A 16,200-nucleotide genomic window follows, 5' to 3' on the forward strand; every position below is an offset into this window, starting at 1 on the left:
TTAATAAAAATTAATTAGAAAGTTGCAAGAAAAGTCAGTGATTTTGATATTTATTAAACTGATGCATCTTCTCTACACCAGAATGGAGGTGAAATGTTCTTCAGTGACATGTATATCAACAAGACACTTACAGAAGAACTGAAGAAAAACAAAATGGTGTGGGGTAAGAGGCTTTAACTATTGAAATGCAGAACTAGCTTTAAGAGAAATTTGCTTTATAGTTGTTCAAAAAAGTAAGTCCTATTTCCAGATTGATGAAGAAGTAAAAATTCTCTCTAATGGATACCCCCTATCTCATACAGAATAGAAATAGCGGCCATCGAGCTCCTCATTCATGTTAGATTGTTATCAATATGCTCCAGCAACACTTGTGGGCAATGCTGGTGCCAACTGATCTGCAAAGGCTTAAAGGGAACCTGTCACCAGCATTTCACCTATTAAACCAGCAATACCTGGTGGTAGTGGGTGAAAAATCATTTTTATGTAACCTATAATTATTATCTTCTAAGTCGGCTCTGTACCTTTAGTCTTCCATTCTTTAGTGTTCCTGCACTGTATGCTAATGAGCATAAAAGAGTCATATCTTCATTCCTCAAGGCTTTCCGAGTTAACTCCGCCTCCTCACTTTTGATTGAAGTCTACTCGCCTCTCCCCCAGCACCCATGAAATCCCGCGCTTATGCATCAATATCCTCTTCTGTGTGCGCACAAAGGGACACCGGATTATTACCATAAACGGCAGGAAATGTTTGCAGACCGTTATTTACGGTCGGAGGAGGATTTTAGGAGGGGATATCGGCAATGAACTTTTGACAGCAGCGACCAGCGAGGGCTGAGTAGAGTTTAATAGGTGAAATGCTGGTGACAGGTTCCCTTTAAACGTATTTTGGCTCTTGCAGACCCAAATAATTATTCATTATGAAGTCTAAAGTCTCTAATTAGACATTACAATGGATAGCTAGAATTTTCACTGTTGTGTCCCTTTAACTGCTTCCCGACCGCCCACTGTATATTCACGTCGGCGCTTGCTGGGCTCTGTGCAGCGCCGACGTGAATTCACGGTGGGTGTTAAAAGCGCGATCCGGGTGTCTCAGAGTAGCGCTGACACCCGGATCGCGCTGTTATCACCTGCCTCTGGTCCCGGAGATATGATCGGGACCTGATTAGTTCAGGTCCCGGTCATGTGATCGCAGGGAAAGTGTGTTGTAGCAACGAACTGGAAAGTCTGTTACTACAACAAACTGGAAAGTTTGTTGCTACAACAAACTTTCCCAGGGACCGATTGTGGGTGCTGCAGTCGGTTATAAGGCAGAACCGGAGGCCATACAACGGCCCCCGGGTCTGCCATGCACAGCAGCCTATGAGAACCAGCCGGAGGCCGGTCCTTATAAGCTTCCTGTCAGTGTGACTCTCAGCGTCACACTGACAGTTTATAATACGTTACACTACCTAGTAGGTAGTGTAATGTATTATAGCAGCGATCAGTGCTGCCAGTCTTCAAGTAAAACACGTTATAAAAGTTACAAAAACAAAAAATGCTTTTTTTCCTATAATAAGTCTTTTATTATAGGAAAAAAATGAAAATGTTAAAAAAAAGTACACATATTTTGTATCACCGCGTTCATAACGACCCAAACTATAAAACTATAATATTATTTTTCCCGCACCGTGAACACCGCAAAAAAAATAATTAAAAAACAATGTCAGAATCACAATTTTTTTGGTCATTAACCCTCCAAAAATATAGAATAAAAAGTGATCAAAAAGTCGCATGTACCCCAAAATAGTACCAATAAAAACTAAAACCCGTCCCGCAAAAAACAAGCCCTTACACCGCTTTTTTGACTGAAAAATAAAAAAATTATGGCTCTCAGAATACGGTGACACAGAAAATAAATAATTTTATCGAAAAGTGATTTTATTGCGCAATCGCCACAAAACATAAAAACCTATATACATATGTTATCGCCGTAATCGTACCGACCCGCAAAATAAAGTGAAATGTCATTTATAGCGCACGGGGAACACTGTCAGAATTTATGTTTCTTGGTCACCTTGCTTGCCAAAAAAATCTAATAAAAAGTGATAAAAAAAAAATCACATGTACCCTAAAATGGTACCAATGAAAAGTACAGATTGTCCCGCAACAAATAAGTCCACGCACGGCTCCGGAGGAGAAAAAATAAAAAAGTTCTGGCTCTCAGAATATGGCGATGCAAAATGTGCAGAGTGTTCCAAAAGTGGATAAGATCGGGCGCCATTTATCAGTGTGACACCGGCCACATATCTGCAAATTATTATTTATGTACCCCATTATTATACCCTCTTATTATGCCCTGATGTACTCTGCCCAATTTAGACATACCCCCACATTATAAATTGTAATACCAGCAAAACCCCAAACAGAACAGTTACCAAGCAAAATCTGCACTCCAAAAGCCAAATGGCGTTCCCTCCCTTCTGAGCCCCACAGCGTGCCCAAACACCAGCTTACGTCCACATATATGATATTTTATATCCGGGAGAACCCGCTCAGCATTGTATGAGGTATTTGTCTTCAGTGGCACAAACTGGGCACAATATATTGTGCATTAAAATGGCTTATCAGTGGAAAATTTTAATTTTCAATTTGCACCATCCGCTGCGCATTAACGCCTTCGCGCACCACGACTTAATAACATGTCGTGGTGCGAGGGGTTATATATGGAGCGGGCTCACGCGCTGCGCCCGCTCCATAGTCTGCAGTTGTCCGCTGTGTATTACAGCTGACACCCGGGACTAACGGACAGGAACAGCGATCGCGCTGTTACAGGAGCCTGTAAAATGACATTATACTGCAATACATTAGTATTGCAGTGTATTGTACCAGCGACCTAATGATCGCTCGTTCCAGTCCCCTAAAGGGACTTTTGGGAGGTTTCCACTGTTTCGGTACCTCAGGGGCTTTGCAAATGCGATATGACACCCGAAAACCATTCCAGCTAAATTTGAGCTCCAAAAGCCAAATATTGTTCCTTCCCTTCTGAGTCTTGCCGTGGGTCCAAACAGCAGTTTATTACCACATATGGCATATTGCTGTAATCAGGACAAATTGCTTTACAAATTTTGGGGTGATTTTTCTCCTTTATTCATTGTAAAAATTAAACATTTCTATGTTTTTTCAGAAAAAAGTAGATTTTCATTTTCACGGCCTAATTCCACTAAATTCAGCAAAAAAACTGTACCCCTAGAAAAATTCCTTGAGGGGTGTAGTCTTCAAAATGGGGTTAGTTTTGGGGGGATTCCACTGTTTTGCTCACTCCAGGGCGTTGCAAACGCGACATGGCTGTAAAGGATCTGCCAGGCACTACTTCTGTGGATACTCCCAGGATTAATCAATCGACACCTGAGGCCGGACCTCTTAGACTGACTCCGGCTCCCACCAATCAGGGTGGCAGGCTCAGGAGTGGGAGAGCCTATCGCGGCCTGGTCAGTCGGAGTTAGCTCCGCCCCCTGTCCATTTATTCCTGCCGTTTTCTCTTCCTCATTGCTTGTGATTCTTTCTGGTTTCCTGCCCTGCTACAGCCTTGCTCCAGCCTGCTACTGCCTTGCTTCAGCCTTGCTACAGCTTCCGCTTATCCTGCTTCGCTCTGACCCCGGCTTGCTTCCTGCTCCTTGCTCTGCGTTCGTATACTTTGTGACATCCTGATTCTGACTGGCTCGTTGTCCACTCTGTTTCCTCACGGTGTTCCGTGGGCTACTGCCCCTTCCCTTGCTTGTTCCCCGTTTGTATTTCCTTGCACTTAGTCAGCATAGGGACCGCCGCCAAGTTGTACCCCGTCGCCTAGGGCGGGTCGTTGCAAGTAGGCAGGGACAGGGCGGTGGGTAGATTAGGGCTCACTTATCCCCTTCCCCTTCTTCCGGCCATAACATAATCACAAGCCCATACCTAGTCTATCCTTTCTCCTACTCTATCATGGACCCCCTTGAGACCCTGACCCAGCAGATGCAGGGCCTCTCCCTACAGGTCCAGGCCCTGGCTCAGAGGGTCAACCAGCCTGACGCTGCCATAGTAGTACCCCTCGCCTCACCTCTAGAACCTGACCTCAAGTTACCTGACTGGTTCTCAGGGGACCGTAAGACTTTTCTCTCCTTTCGGGAGAGTTGCAGACTTTACTTCCGTCTAAAACCTCACTCCTCAGGTTCCGAGAACCAGCGGGTGGGAATCATTATATCCCGACTCCAGGAAGGGCCCCAAGAGTGGGCCTTCTCCTTGGCTCCTGACGCCCCTGAACTTTCCTCCGTTGGTTGTTTTTTCTCTGCCCTCTGACTCATTTACGACGAGACTGACAGGACTGCCTTGGCCGAGAGTCAGCTGGTGACCTTACGTCAGGGTAGGAGACCTGTTGAGGAATACTGTTCTGACTTTAGAAAGTGGTGCGTAGCTTCTCGGTGGAATGACCCTGCCCTAAGGTGCCAGTTTAGGTTAGGCTTATCTAACGCCCTGAAGGATCTGCTTGTTAGCTACCCCTCTTCTGACTCCCTAGACCAGGTCATGGCCTTAGCAGTACGACTTGACCGACGTCTCAGGGAACGACAGCTTGAACGTTTCAGTGTTTTCCCCTCTGACTTCCCTGCGATTCCCCCCGAGGTCCCGTCTCCTCGCTCTTCCACGGAAGACTCGGAGGTACCTATGCAACTCGGGGCCTCCGTGTGCCCCCGACAACGTAGAGAGTTCCGCAGGAAGAATGGTCTCTGCTTCTATTGTGGGGATGACAAGCACCAACTGAACACCTGTCCCAGGCGCAAGAATAAGCAGCCGGAAAACTTCCGCGCCTAAGTGATCATCGGGGAGGTCACTTGGGTCACAGGTATTTCCCGTTAATATGAAACGCAATAAAATTTTGCTTCCCTTTCAGGTCTCGTTTGGTGGTCGGTCTGCCACCGGCAGTGCCTTCGTGGATTCAGGGTCATCTGCTAATATCATGTCTGTGGAATTTGCTATGTCTCTAAAAATGCCTTTTATTGATTTGCCTAATCCTGTCCCGGTAGTGGGTATCGACTCCACTCCTCTTGCTAATGGTTATTTTACTCAGCATACTCCTGTTTTTGAACTCCTTGTTGGCTCCATGCATTTGGAGCAGTGCTCTGTACTGTTGATGCAGGGATTATCGTCCGATCTGGTATTAGGTCTTCCCTGGTTGCAGTTGCATAATCCCACGTTTGATTGGAATACTGGGGATCTCACCAAATGGGGGAGTGAATGCCTGACGTCATGTCTTTCGGTTAACTCTATTTCTCCCCGTGAGGAGGTAAACACGCTACCTGAGTTTGTTCAGGACTTCGCTGATGTTTTCTCTAAGGAGGCCTCCGAGGTGTTGCCCCCTCATAGAGATTACGATTGCGCTATCAATTTGGTACCAGGTGCTAAGCTTCCTAAGGGTAGGATATTTAATCTTTCATGTCCTGAACGTGAAGCCATGAGGGAATATATCCAAGAATGCCTGGCCAAGGGTTACATTCGCCCCTCTACTTCTCCTGTAGGTGCTGGCTTCTTCTTCGTGGGGTAGAAGGATGGTGGTCTTAGGCCGTGCATTGACTATCGTAACTTGAATAAGGTCACTGTAAGGAACCAGTATCCCCTTCCTTTGATTCCGGATCTTTTTAATCAGGTTCAGGGGGCCCAATGGTTCTCTAAGTTTGATCTACTGGGGGCGTATAACCTTATCCGCATCAAAGAGGGGGATGAGTGGAAGACTGCGTTCAACACGCCCGAAGGTCATTTCGAATACCTGGTCATGCCCTTTGGGTTGTGTAATGCCCCTGCTGTCTTCCAGAATTTTATTAATGAAATCCTGAGAGAGTACCTGGGAATTTTTCTTGTAGTGTACCTTGATGACATACTGGTGTTTTCCAAGGACTGGTCCTCCCACGTGGAGCATGTCAGGAAGGTGCTCCAGGTCCTCCGGGAAAATAATCTGTTTGCTAAAACCGAAAAATGTGTGTTTGGGGTACAGGAGATACCATTTTTGGGTCAAATCCTCACTCCTCATGAATTCCGCATGGACCCTGCCAAGGTTCAGGCTGTGGCGGAAGGGGTCCAACCTGCCTCCCTGAAGGCGCTACAGTGTTTTTTGGGGTTCGCTAACTATTACAGGAGATTTATTGCCAACTTCTCGGTCATCGCTAAGCCTCTTACGGACCTCACTCGCAAGGGTGCTGATGTCCTCCACTGGCCTCCTGAGGCCGTCCAGGCTTTTGAGACCCTCAAGAAGTGCTTTATCTCGGCCCCAGTGCTGGTTCAGCCCAACCAAAGGGAGCCATTTATTGTGGAGGTTGACGCGTCCGAGGTGGGAGTGGGGGCTGTCTTGTCCCAGGGTACCAGGTCCCTCACCCATCTCCGCCCCTGTGCTTACTTTTCCAGGAAGTTTTCGCCCACGGAGAGTAACTATGATATTGGCAACCGCGAACTTTTAGCCATTAAATGGGCTTTTGAAGAGTGGCGTCACTTCCTGGAGGGGGCCAGACACCAGGTAACGGTCCTTACTGACCACAAGAATCTGGTTTTCCTAGAATATGCCCGGAGGCTTAATCCGAGACAAGCTCGATGGGCGCTATTTTTTACCAGATTTAACTTTTTGGTTACCTATAGGGCTGGGTCCAAAAATATTAAGGCTGATGCACTGTCGCATAGTTTCATGGCCAATCCTCCTTCGGAGAAGGATCCTGCTTGTATTTTACCCCCTGGTATAATCGTTTCTGCCACTGATTCTGATTTAGTCTCTGATATTGCGGCTGATCAAGGTTCAGTTCCCGGGAACCTCCCTGTGGACAAGCTGACAATACCGGCTAAGGGTACTTAGGGAAAACCATGACTCCGCACTATCTGGTCATCCTGGCATCCTGGGTACCAAACACCTCATTACCAGAAACTATTGGTGGCCTGGGTTGCCTAAAGACGTTAGGGCCTACGTCGCCGCTTGTGAGGTTTGTGCTAGGTCTAAGACCCCCAGGTCCCGACCTGCGGGCTTACTACGTTCTTTGCCCATTCCCCAGAGACCTTGGACCCATATCTCCATGGATTTTATCACCGATTTGCCTCCTTCTCAGGGCAAGTCGGTGGTGTGGGTGGTAGTAGACCGCTTCAGCAAGATGTGCCACTTTGTGCCCCTTAAGAAACTACCTAACGCCAAGACGTTAGCTTCTTTGTTTGTTAAACACATTCTGCGTCTCCATGGGGTCCCAGTCAATATCGTTTCTGACAGAGGGGTTCAATTTGTTTCATTATTTTGGAGAGCCTTTTGTAAAAAGTTGGAGATTGATCTGTCCTTCTCCTCCGCCTTCCATCCCGAAACTAATGGCCAAACGGAGAGGACTAACCAATCCCTGGAACAATATTTAAGGTGTTTCATCTCTGACTGTCAATTTGATTGGGTCTCATTCATTCCCCTCGCCGAATTTTCCCTGAATAACCGGGTCAGTAACTCGTCAGGGGTCTCCCCGTTTTTCTGTAATTTCGGGTTTAATCCACGGTTCTCCTCCGTTTCTCCTGGTAGTTCTAATAATCCCGAGGTAGAGGTCGTTCATCGGGAACTGTGCACAGTCTGGGCCCAGGTTCAGAAGAACCTAGAGGCGTCCCAGAGCGTACAAAAAATTCAGGCTGATAGAAGACGTTCTGCTAACCCCCGGTTTATCGTCGGGGATCTGGTATGGTTATCATCTAGGAACTTGCGCCTTAAGGTCCCGTCCAAGAAATTTGCTCCCCGATTTATTGGGCCTTATAAGGTCATTGAAGTCCTCAACCCTGTATCCTTCCGTCTGGAGCTGCCCCCATCCTTTCGCATACACGACGTCTTTCATGCCTCCCTCCTTAAACGCTGCTCCCCGTCCTGGTCCCCCTCGAGGAAACCTCCTGTTCCCATTCTCACCCCTGAGGGGGTGGAATTTGAGGTGGCCAAGATTGTGGACAGTAGGATGATCCAGGGCTCCCTCCAGTACCTGGTCCATTGGAGAGGATACGGGCCGGAGGAGAGGACTTGGGTACCTGCTCGAGATGTTCACGCTGGGGTATTGGTTAGGAGGTTCCACCTTCTCTTCCCCACTAAACCAGGTCCTCTTAGTAAGGGTCCGGTGGCCCCTCATAAAAGGGGGGGTACTGTAAAGGATCTGCCAGGCACTACTTCTGTGGATACTCCCAGGATTAATCAATCGACACCTGAGGCCGGACCTCTTAGACTGACTCTGGCTCCCACCAATCCGGGTGGCAGGCTCAGGAGTGGGAGAGCCTATCGCGGCCTGGTCAGTCGGAGTTAGCTCCGCCCCCTGTCCATTTATTCCTGCCGTTTTCTCTTCCTCATTGCTTGTGATTCTTTCTGGTTTCCTGCCCTGCTACAGCCTTGCTCCAGCCTGCTACTGCCTTGCTTCAGCCTTGCTACAGCTTCCGCTTATCCTGCTTCGCTCTGACCCCGGCTTGCTTCCTGCTCCTTGCTCTGCGTTCGTATACTTTGTGACATCCTGATTCTGACTGGCTCGTTGTCCACTCTGTTTCCTCACGGTGTTCCGTGGGCTACTGCCCCTTCCCTTGCTTGTTCCCCGTTTGTATTTCCTTGCACTTAGTCAGCGTAGGGACCGCCGCCAAGTTGTACCCCGTCGCCTAGGGCGGGTCGTTGCAAGTAGGCAGGGACAGGGCGGTGGGTAGATTAGGGCTCACTTATCCCCTTCCCCTTCTTCCGGCCATAACAATGGCACTGAAAAACAATCCAGCAAAATCTGTGCTTCAAAATCCAAATGGCGCTCCTTCCCTTCTGAGCTCTGCCGTGGGTCCAAACAGCAGTTTAGTACCACATATGGGGTATTGGCGTAATCGGGAGAAGTAGCTTTACAAGTTTTGGGGTGCTTTTTAATCTTTATTCCTTGCAAATATTATTTTTTTTTATATTTTTTCAGAAAAAAAGTAGATTTTCACTTTCACAGACAAACTCCAATAAATATAGCAAAAGACCTGTGGGGTCAAGATGCTAACTACATCCCTAGATAAATTCCTTGAGGTGTGTAGTTTCCAAAACCGTCTCAATTTTTGGGGGTCTTTACTGTTTAGGTACCACAAGACCTCTTCAAACCTGACATGGTGCCTAAAATATATTCTAAAAAAAGGAGGCCCCAAAATCCACTAGGTGCTCCTTTGCTTCTGAGGCCGGTGCTTCAGTCCATTATCACACTAGAGCCACATGTGGGATATTTCTAAAAACTGCAGAATCTGGGCAATAAATATTGAGTTGCATTTCTCGGGTAAAACCTTCTGTGTTACAGAAAAAGATGTATTACAAATGAATTTCAGCAAAAAAAATAAAATTTGTAAATTTCACCTCTACATTGCTTTAATTCCTGTAAAGCGCCTAAAGGGTTAAGAAACTTTCTGTATGCTGTTTTGAATACTTTGAGGGGTGCAGTTTTTAATATGGGGTGATTTATGGGGTCTATCTAGTACATAAGGCCCTCAAAGCCACTTCAGAACTGAACTGGTCCCTGTAAAAATAGCCTTTTGAAATTTTCTTGAAAATATGAGAAATTGCTGCTAAAGTTCTAAGCCGTGTAACGTCCTAGAATTTATTTTTTCTGTTTTACAAGCAGATACATTTAAAATGAGAAAAATCATAATTTTTGCAAATTTTTCTAAAGTTTGGTGTTTTTCACAAATAAGCAATGAATTTATTGACCAAATTTTTCCACTAACATGAAGTACAATATGTCATGAGAAAACAATCTCAGAATCGCTTGGATAGGCAAAAGCATTCCAGAGTTATTAACACATAAATTGACACGTCAGATTTGAGAAAATGGGGCTGGTCATGAAGGCCAAAATGAGCTCGGTCTTGAAAGGGTTAAGGCTGGATTCACACGAGCATGTTCGGTCCGTAATGGACGGAACGTATTTCGGCCGCAAGTCCCGCATCGAACACACTGCAGGGAGCCGGGCTGCTAGCATCATAATTATGTACGTTGCTAGGAGTCCCTGCCTCGATGCGGGACAACTGTCCCGTACTGTAATCATGTTTTCAGTACGGGACAGTAGTTCCACGGAGAGGCAGGGACTCCTAGCGTCGTACATAACTATGATGCTAGGAACCCGGCTCCCTTCAGTGTGTTCGGTCCGGGACTTGTGGCCGAAATACGTTCCGTCCTTTAAAGGACCGAACATGCTCGTGTGAATCCAGCCTAACCCCCACTATGGACCATGAAGTTGCGCCTAAACTGTAGGTGGAATTTATTAAGACTAGCGTTTCATACACCAGTCCTGATAGGATACAAGCTGAAGTCAGACACAGGACCTTCGGCTGTCTGTGCGCCACTGAGTATAATCCATTCCAGCCAGGAGCTGGCATAGATTTTCGCTATAATTTGCGCCAGTTTCTGATGTAACTTATAGTAAATGCATCGGGCAGCAATGCCACACCCCTTCTGATAAGCTATGCCTAATTCTTTTTTCTTTTTTTTTAAAGTGTAGTGTGTGGCGGAAACGACACAAAAGTCGTAATTTTTGTGACTTTTAAACTCTTTGCGACTTTTCTACAATAGAAAATACTATGTGTTTTACTCAATTTTAAAGTTTTGGGATTTCTTTGGATAATCGGAATTTATCCCAGAGAGGGTAGGGGGATAAAACTTCCCATAGTCTTCTCCCTCTCTGGCATTCATTCCCCTAAAATATTACAAAACATATGGTGTGGCCTACAGTTTATTTAAATAATATATAAGTACCTAGATCACAGAGGCTTAAAGGCTATCCACACCTTTGAAAACTTTTTTTTTAAAGAGCTGTTACCGATCACATCTAAATACATGACTTAGATGTGATCAATAACAGGTGGATCCTGCGTCTCAGAGACACACAGTAAGGGCTTATTCAGACGAACGTAAACTACGCGCGTGCAACGCGCGTGATTTTCACGTGCGTTGCCCGTAGCTATATTTGTCAATGGGGCCGTGCAGACATGGCAGCGTTTTTTGCGCAGCGTTGCTCCGTTGCAAAAAACTCACGACATGTCCGTTGATTCAGCGTTTTCAATGCATCACGCACCCATTGAAGTCAATGGGTGCGTGAAAACCACGCATGTCGCACGGAAGCACTTCCGTGCGAACTGCGTGTTTGCGCAACAGCTGTCAAAAGGATGAATGTAAACAGAAAAGCACCACGTGCTTTTCTGTTTCCGAACATCCAAACGGAGTGTCTTTGCGATTAGCGAACCCCGACAACCGAAGCTAAGTTCACCGGGTTCGGCCAAACTCGTTTTGGCCGAACCCGGCAAAAAAATTTCCGGTCCGCGACGCCGGGAGACATTCACTGTGCATGGTGCTGAAAGAGTTAAACTGTTTCAGCACCATGGACAGTGACTTGCGATCCCAAAATACATGAACCTGTAAAAAAAACCCGAAGTTCTAACTTACCGATTACTCCTGTCTCCTTCCTGCAGTCCGACCTCCCGGGATGACACTTCAGTTCAAGTGACAGCTCCAGCCAATCACAGGCCAAGCACAGGCTGCAGCCAATCACAGGCTGCAGCGGTCACTTGGACTGCCGCGTCATCCAGGGAGGTGGGGCCCGATGTCAAGAGAGGCGCGTCACCAAGGACGCGTCACCAAGGCAACGGCCGGGAAGTTCTCGGTAAGTAGGAACTTTATCTTGTTTTTGACAGGTTTTTCGCTGTTGGGTTCGGCATTCACTGTCGAGGGTGCTGAAAGATTTAGCTCTTTCAGCACCTTGGACAGTGACGGGCGTCGACAAGCCTCATCTCTATGATGCCGGCTGCGTGAAAATCACGCAGCCGCGCATCAGACACGGATGACACACGCAGCTGTCAAATGGTTTTTGCGCACGCAAAACGCTGCGTTGTTTGCGCGCGCAAAAACGCAACGCCCGTGTGAATCCAGCCTAAGGTTATGTTCACACGGCAGCGTCCATAACGGCCGAAATTACGGGGCTGTTTTCAGGAGAAAACAGCCCCGTCATTTCAGCCGTAACGGCATGTGCAGGCGCTTGAACGCCGCGTCCATTACGGACGTAACTGGAGCTGGTTTTCCATGGAGTCCATGGAAAACGGCTCCATATACGTCTGAAGAGGTGACATGACACTTCTTTGGCGCGGGTGTCTATTTACGCGCCGTCTTTTGACAGCGACGCGTAAATATACGCCTCGTGTGAACAGACAAACGTCAGCCCATTGCTTTCAATGGGCAGATGTTTGTCAACGCTTTCAAGCCGTAATTTCGGACGTAATTCGGGTATTAAAACGCCCGAATTACGTCCGTAAATAGGCCGTGTGAACATACTCTAAGGGCTTATTCAGACGAACGGGATATACGTCCGTGCATGGACCTATATTAGTCTATGGGGCCGTGCAGACAGTTGCGTGATTTTTACACAGCGTGAGTCCGCTGCGAAAAACTCACGACATGTCCGTTCTTTGTGCGTATTTCGCGCATCACGCACCCATTGAAGTCAATGGCTGCGTGAATATCACACATGCCACACGGAAGCACTTCCGTGGGACGCACGTGATTCGCGCAACAGCTGTAAAACTATGAATGAAAACAGAAAAGCACCACGTGCTTTTCTGTTTACAAACATCCAAACGGAGTGTCATAATGATGGCGGCTGCGCTCGTGTGAATTCGGCCTAACTGCTGACACTGAACCCATCAGTCCTGTGAACCTGGAGGGTACAGGATTCAGCGTAGAATACAGCTCTTCTGTATACTGTATACAAAGCAGCTGTATTTAAAAAACGTTAAAATAATTTTAAATAAAAAGTAATTAGAAAGTTGCACCAAACACACTGATAGACATTTTTATAAAAATAAAGAAAAATAAAAGAGTTTTCAAAGGTGTACATAGCCTTTAATGTTAACTTAACCAGTATATGACATTTAGGCCGGGTTTACACGAGCGTGTGCCTTTTGCGTGCGCAAAAGGCACATAACAGCTCCGTGCGTCATCACCATATGATGCGCGGCTGCGTGATTTTCGTGCAGCCGCCATCAATATGACACTCCGTTTGGATGTTTGTAAACAGAAAAGCACGTGGTGTTTTTCTGTTTTCATTAATCCTTTTCAGTGCTGTTGCGCGAATCACGCGCGTCCCACGGAACTGCTTCCGTGTGACATGCGTGGTTTTCACGCACCCATTGACTTTAATGGGTGCGTGATGCGCGAACAACGCACAAATATAGGACATGTCGTGAGTTTTTCGCAGCGGACTCACGCTGCGCAAAACTCACGGACTGTCTGCACTGCTCCATAGACTAACATAAGTCCGTACAACACGCGTAATACACGTTCGTGTAAACAAGCCCTTAGGGTATGTTCACACGGCCTATTTTTGCCCGTAAACGCCCGAAAAGCGGTCAAAAAATCGGAAGCAGAATGCCTCCAAACATCTGCCCATTGATTTCAATGGGAAAACGCCGTTCTGTTCCGACTGAGCGTTTTTCACGGCGTTTTTTGCGCGTAAAAAAACGGCCGCAAAAAAGAAGTGCAGGTCACTTCTTGGGATGTTTTTGGAGCCGTTTCTCATTGACTCTATCGAAAAAAGCTCCAAAAACGACCGTTAAAAACGCAGTGAAAATCGCAAGTGGCACATAAAACGTCTGAAAATCAGGAGCTGTTTTCTCTTGAAAACAGCTCCGTATTTTGAGACGTTTTTGACTGTGTGTGAACATACCCTTATATTTTTTCTTTATTTTTTATAATTTTTTCTTTTTCTCTCTCTCTCTCTCCCTCTCTCTCCCCTCCCCACACAATATTTTCCAGGGTTTTAGGGGTGACTTGATTTTCCAGCATTGACTTTTGGGATAGTGTCTGTACTACATAATGTTTTGTTTAATATAATGTTAACTCAGAACACTTTATTATTTTTTTTGTTATGTAGTATGGAATATTTTGTTATTTAAGTCTCTGTTCACATCACCGTCTGTGTTCCGCTGAGAGGTTCTGTCGGAGGTTTCCGTCGTGGTAACCCCTCAGCGGCAGTGGCGTAACTACCGCCGTAGCCGCAGTAGCGGCTGCTACGGGGCCCGCGGCATGAGGGGGCCCGTGCCGGCGGGCGACACGGGCCCCCACCATGGCCGGAGGCTCCTCTAGCAGCCGCTATGTCTGCTACAGCGGGACGCCACTGAACACTACGGCAGAGCAGGGAGGTATCTCCCCGCTCTGCCATTAACTGGTTCCCGACCGCTGGCTGTATTTTTACGGCCAGCGGTCAGGGACGGGTCCTTAAAACCCGAGCCATAGACTTTCTACGGCTCGGGTTTTAACTTGCTGCCCGCGCGATCGGGCAGCTGAATGTCGGGTCTCCGGCTGTCAGTGACTGCCGGGGACCCTGAGGAGAGGATAGAAGCAGCTTTCGCTGCTTCTGTCTTCTCTGATCACTTGTACACAGCGCTGAATGCGCGCTGTGTACAGGAATAGAGACAGCAGCAGCGGCGCTGTCTCTATTCCTCCCGGTGTTCATGTGACTGGTCACATGATCGCCGGGTGCCGTTAGTGGCAGACTGCTGCTGGGTCTTACTAGACCCAGCACAGCCCTATTAGTGACAATCGTCACTATGAGAGGGCTGATTTCCCCTGTAACTGGGGCTGCTGTGCAGCTCCAGTTACAGTGGAAAAACATGGTGTAAAAGAAAGAAAAAAAATATATAAAGTTCCCCAAAGGTCTTCTTTGACCTTTGGGGGACAGATCATAGTAATAAAAAAAGAATAAAGTAAAGTGCAAAAAAAATTTAAATAATAAATACACATAAAATACCCACCCCAAAAGAAAAACTTTCCCCCCCGCCAATCATTGTTGTAACGCTAGCGCTGACCCAATTACCCTAATATAGACATGTAATATATAAAAATTTACGGTAGACAATGACGATCACAAATAAAAGGTCTATTTTAGGGTAAAACTGTGTTATTACCAAAATAAAAATAGCTGAAATGTAAAAAAGCTTATTTTTTTACTATTATTTTCAAACTTTATGAATAAAAATTCTAAAATAGCAAAAAGGGTGTGTATAAAAATGACAAAAAGTGAAACCTGCATTGTCTACGGAAAAAACGTCGCAAAAATCACGTCGTTAGCCCAACAAATAAAAAAGTTATAGCCATTTAACTAACACGTGCTAAAAATGGCTAAACGGTGTTTGGTCCTGAAGGCGCAAAATAGAGCAAAAGACATGTATCCCCCCCCCCTCTCCACAGGACATGTATCCCCTCTCCACAGGATCTCCACAGGATAGGGGATACATGTGTGATCGCTGGCATTGATAGGGAGAACGGGGGACTGAAAGTCCCCTGAAGTTCTCCATCACAAACCTCGGACTTCCGGGGTCTGTGTCGGCAGCTCCGTACAAATGAATGGAGCGCCGGTCGTGCTTGTGCGCATGCGTGATCAGCGCTCCTTTCATTTTTATTGAGCTGCGCAGACGCCGGAAGTCAGAGGTTTGTCATGGAGAACTTCAGGGGACTTTCAGTCCCCCGTTCTCCCTATTAATGCCAGCGATCACACATGTATCCCCTATCCTGTGGAGAGGGGATACATGTATTTTGTAGGACACACTGTAGGTCGCATTTTTTTGGGAGGGGGGACGCTGTATGGCGTTCCCTACAGGGGGGACGCACGCTGTATGGCGTTCCCTACAGGGGGGGTGGCTGTATGGCGTTCCCTACAGGGGGGAGCTGTATGGCGTTCCCTACAGGGGGGGGGGGCTGTATGGCGTTCTCTACAGGACACCCAGGGGAGGGGGGGCCCCAGTCAAAAGTTTGCTATGGGGCCCAGTCTTTCCTAGTTACGCCCCTGCTCAGCGGAAAGGCAAACGGAAACCTCAGTTTCCGTTTCCCTCACCATTAAACTCAATGGTGACGGAAACCTAGCTAATGGTTTCTGTCAGTCGACTGCGCTATTGGTTCCGTCAAGAACTACGGAACCCTGTCACAATGGTGACAGACGGAAAACATTAGCTAGGTTTCCGTCACCATTGATATCAATGGTGAGAGAAACAGAAGCTGAGGTTTCCGTTTGCCTTTCCGTTGAGGGGTTAACCCGACAGAAACCCCTGACGGAACCCCTCAGCGGAAAGGAACGGTGATGTGAATAGGCCCTAAATCAAAAACAATAAAAAATTATATTATTTAAAAAAAAAAACATGACATTTCAGCTTGTAGCAGAGCAGTCTTACATTTT

The 16,200-nt window shown here is 46.8% G+C and overlaps 1 protein-coding gene across 1 annotated transcript in view; it reads left to right on the forward strand.

Annotated features, from left to right (window-relative positions):
• Nucleotides 1-16,200, forward strand: part of LOC142662857 (arsenite methyltransferase-like) — a 60,234-nt gene that overhangs the window by 20,265 nt on the left and 23,769 nt on the right. Inside the window, exon 7 of the mRNA XM_075841081.1 lies at nucleotides 82-163. Within this exon, the coding sequence (XP_075697196.1) occupies nucleotides 82-163 (82 nt within the window). The remainder of the gene's footprint in view (nucleotides 1-81; nucleotides 164-16,200) is intronic.

The sequence above is a fragment of the Rhinoderma darwinii genome, chromosome 11 (genome assembly GCF_050947455.1).
Source record: "Rhinoderma darwinii isolate aRhiDar2 chromosome 11, aRhiDar2.hap1, whole genome shotgun sequence".
Taxonomy (NCBI): domain Eukaryota; kingdom Metazoa; phylum Chordata; class Amphibia; order Anura; family Rhinodermatidae; genus Rhinoderma; species Rhinoderma darwinii.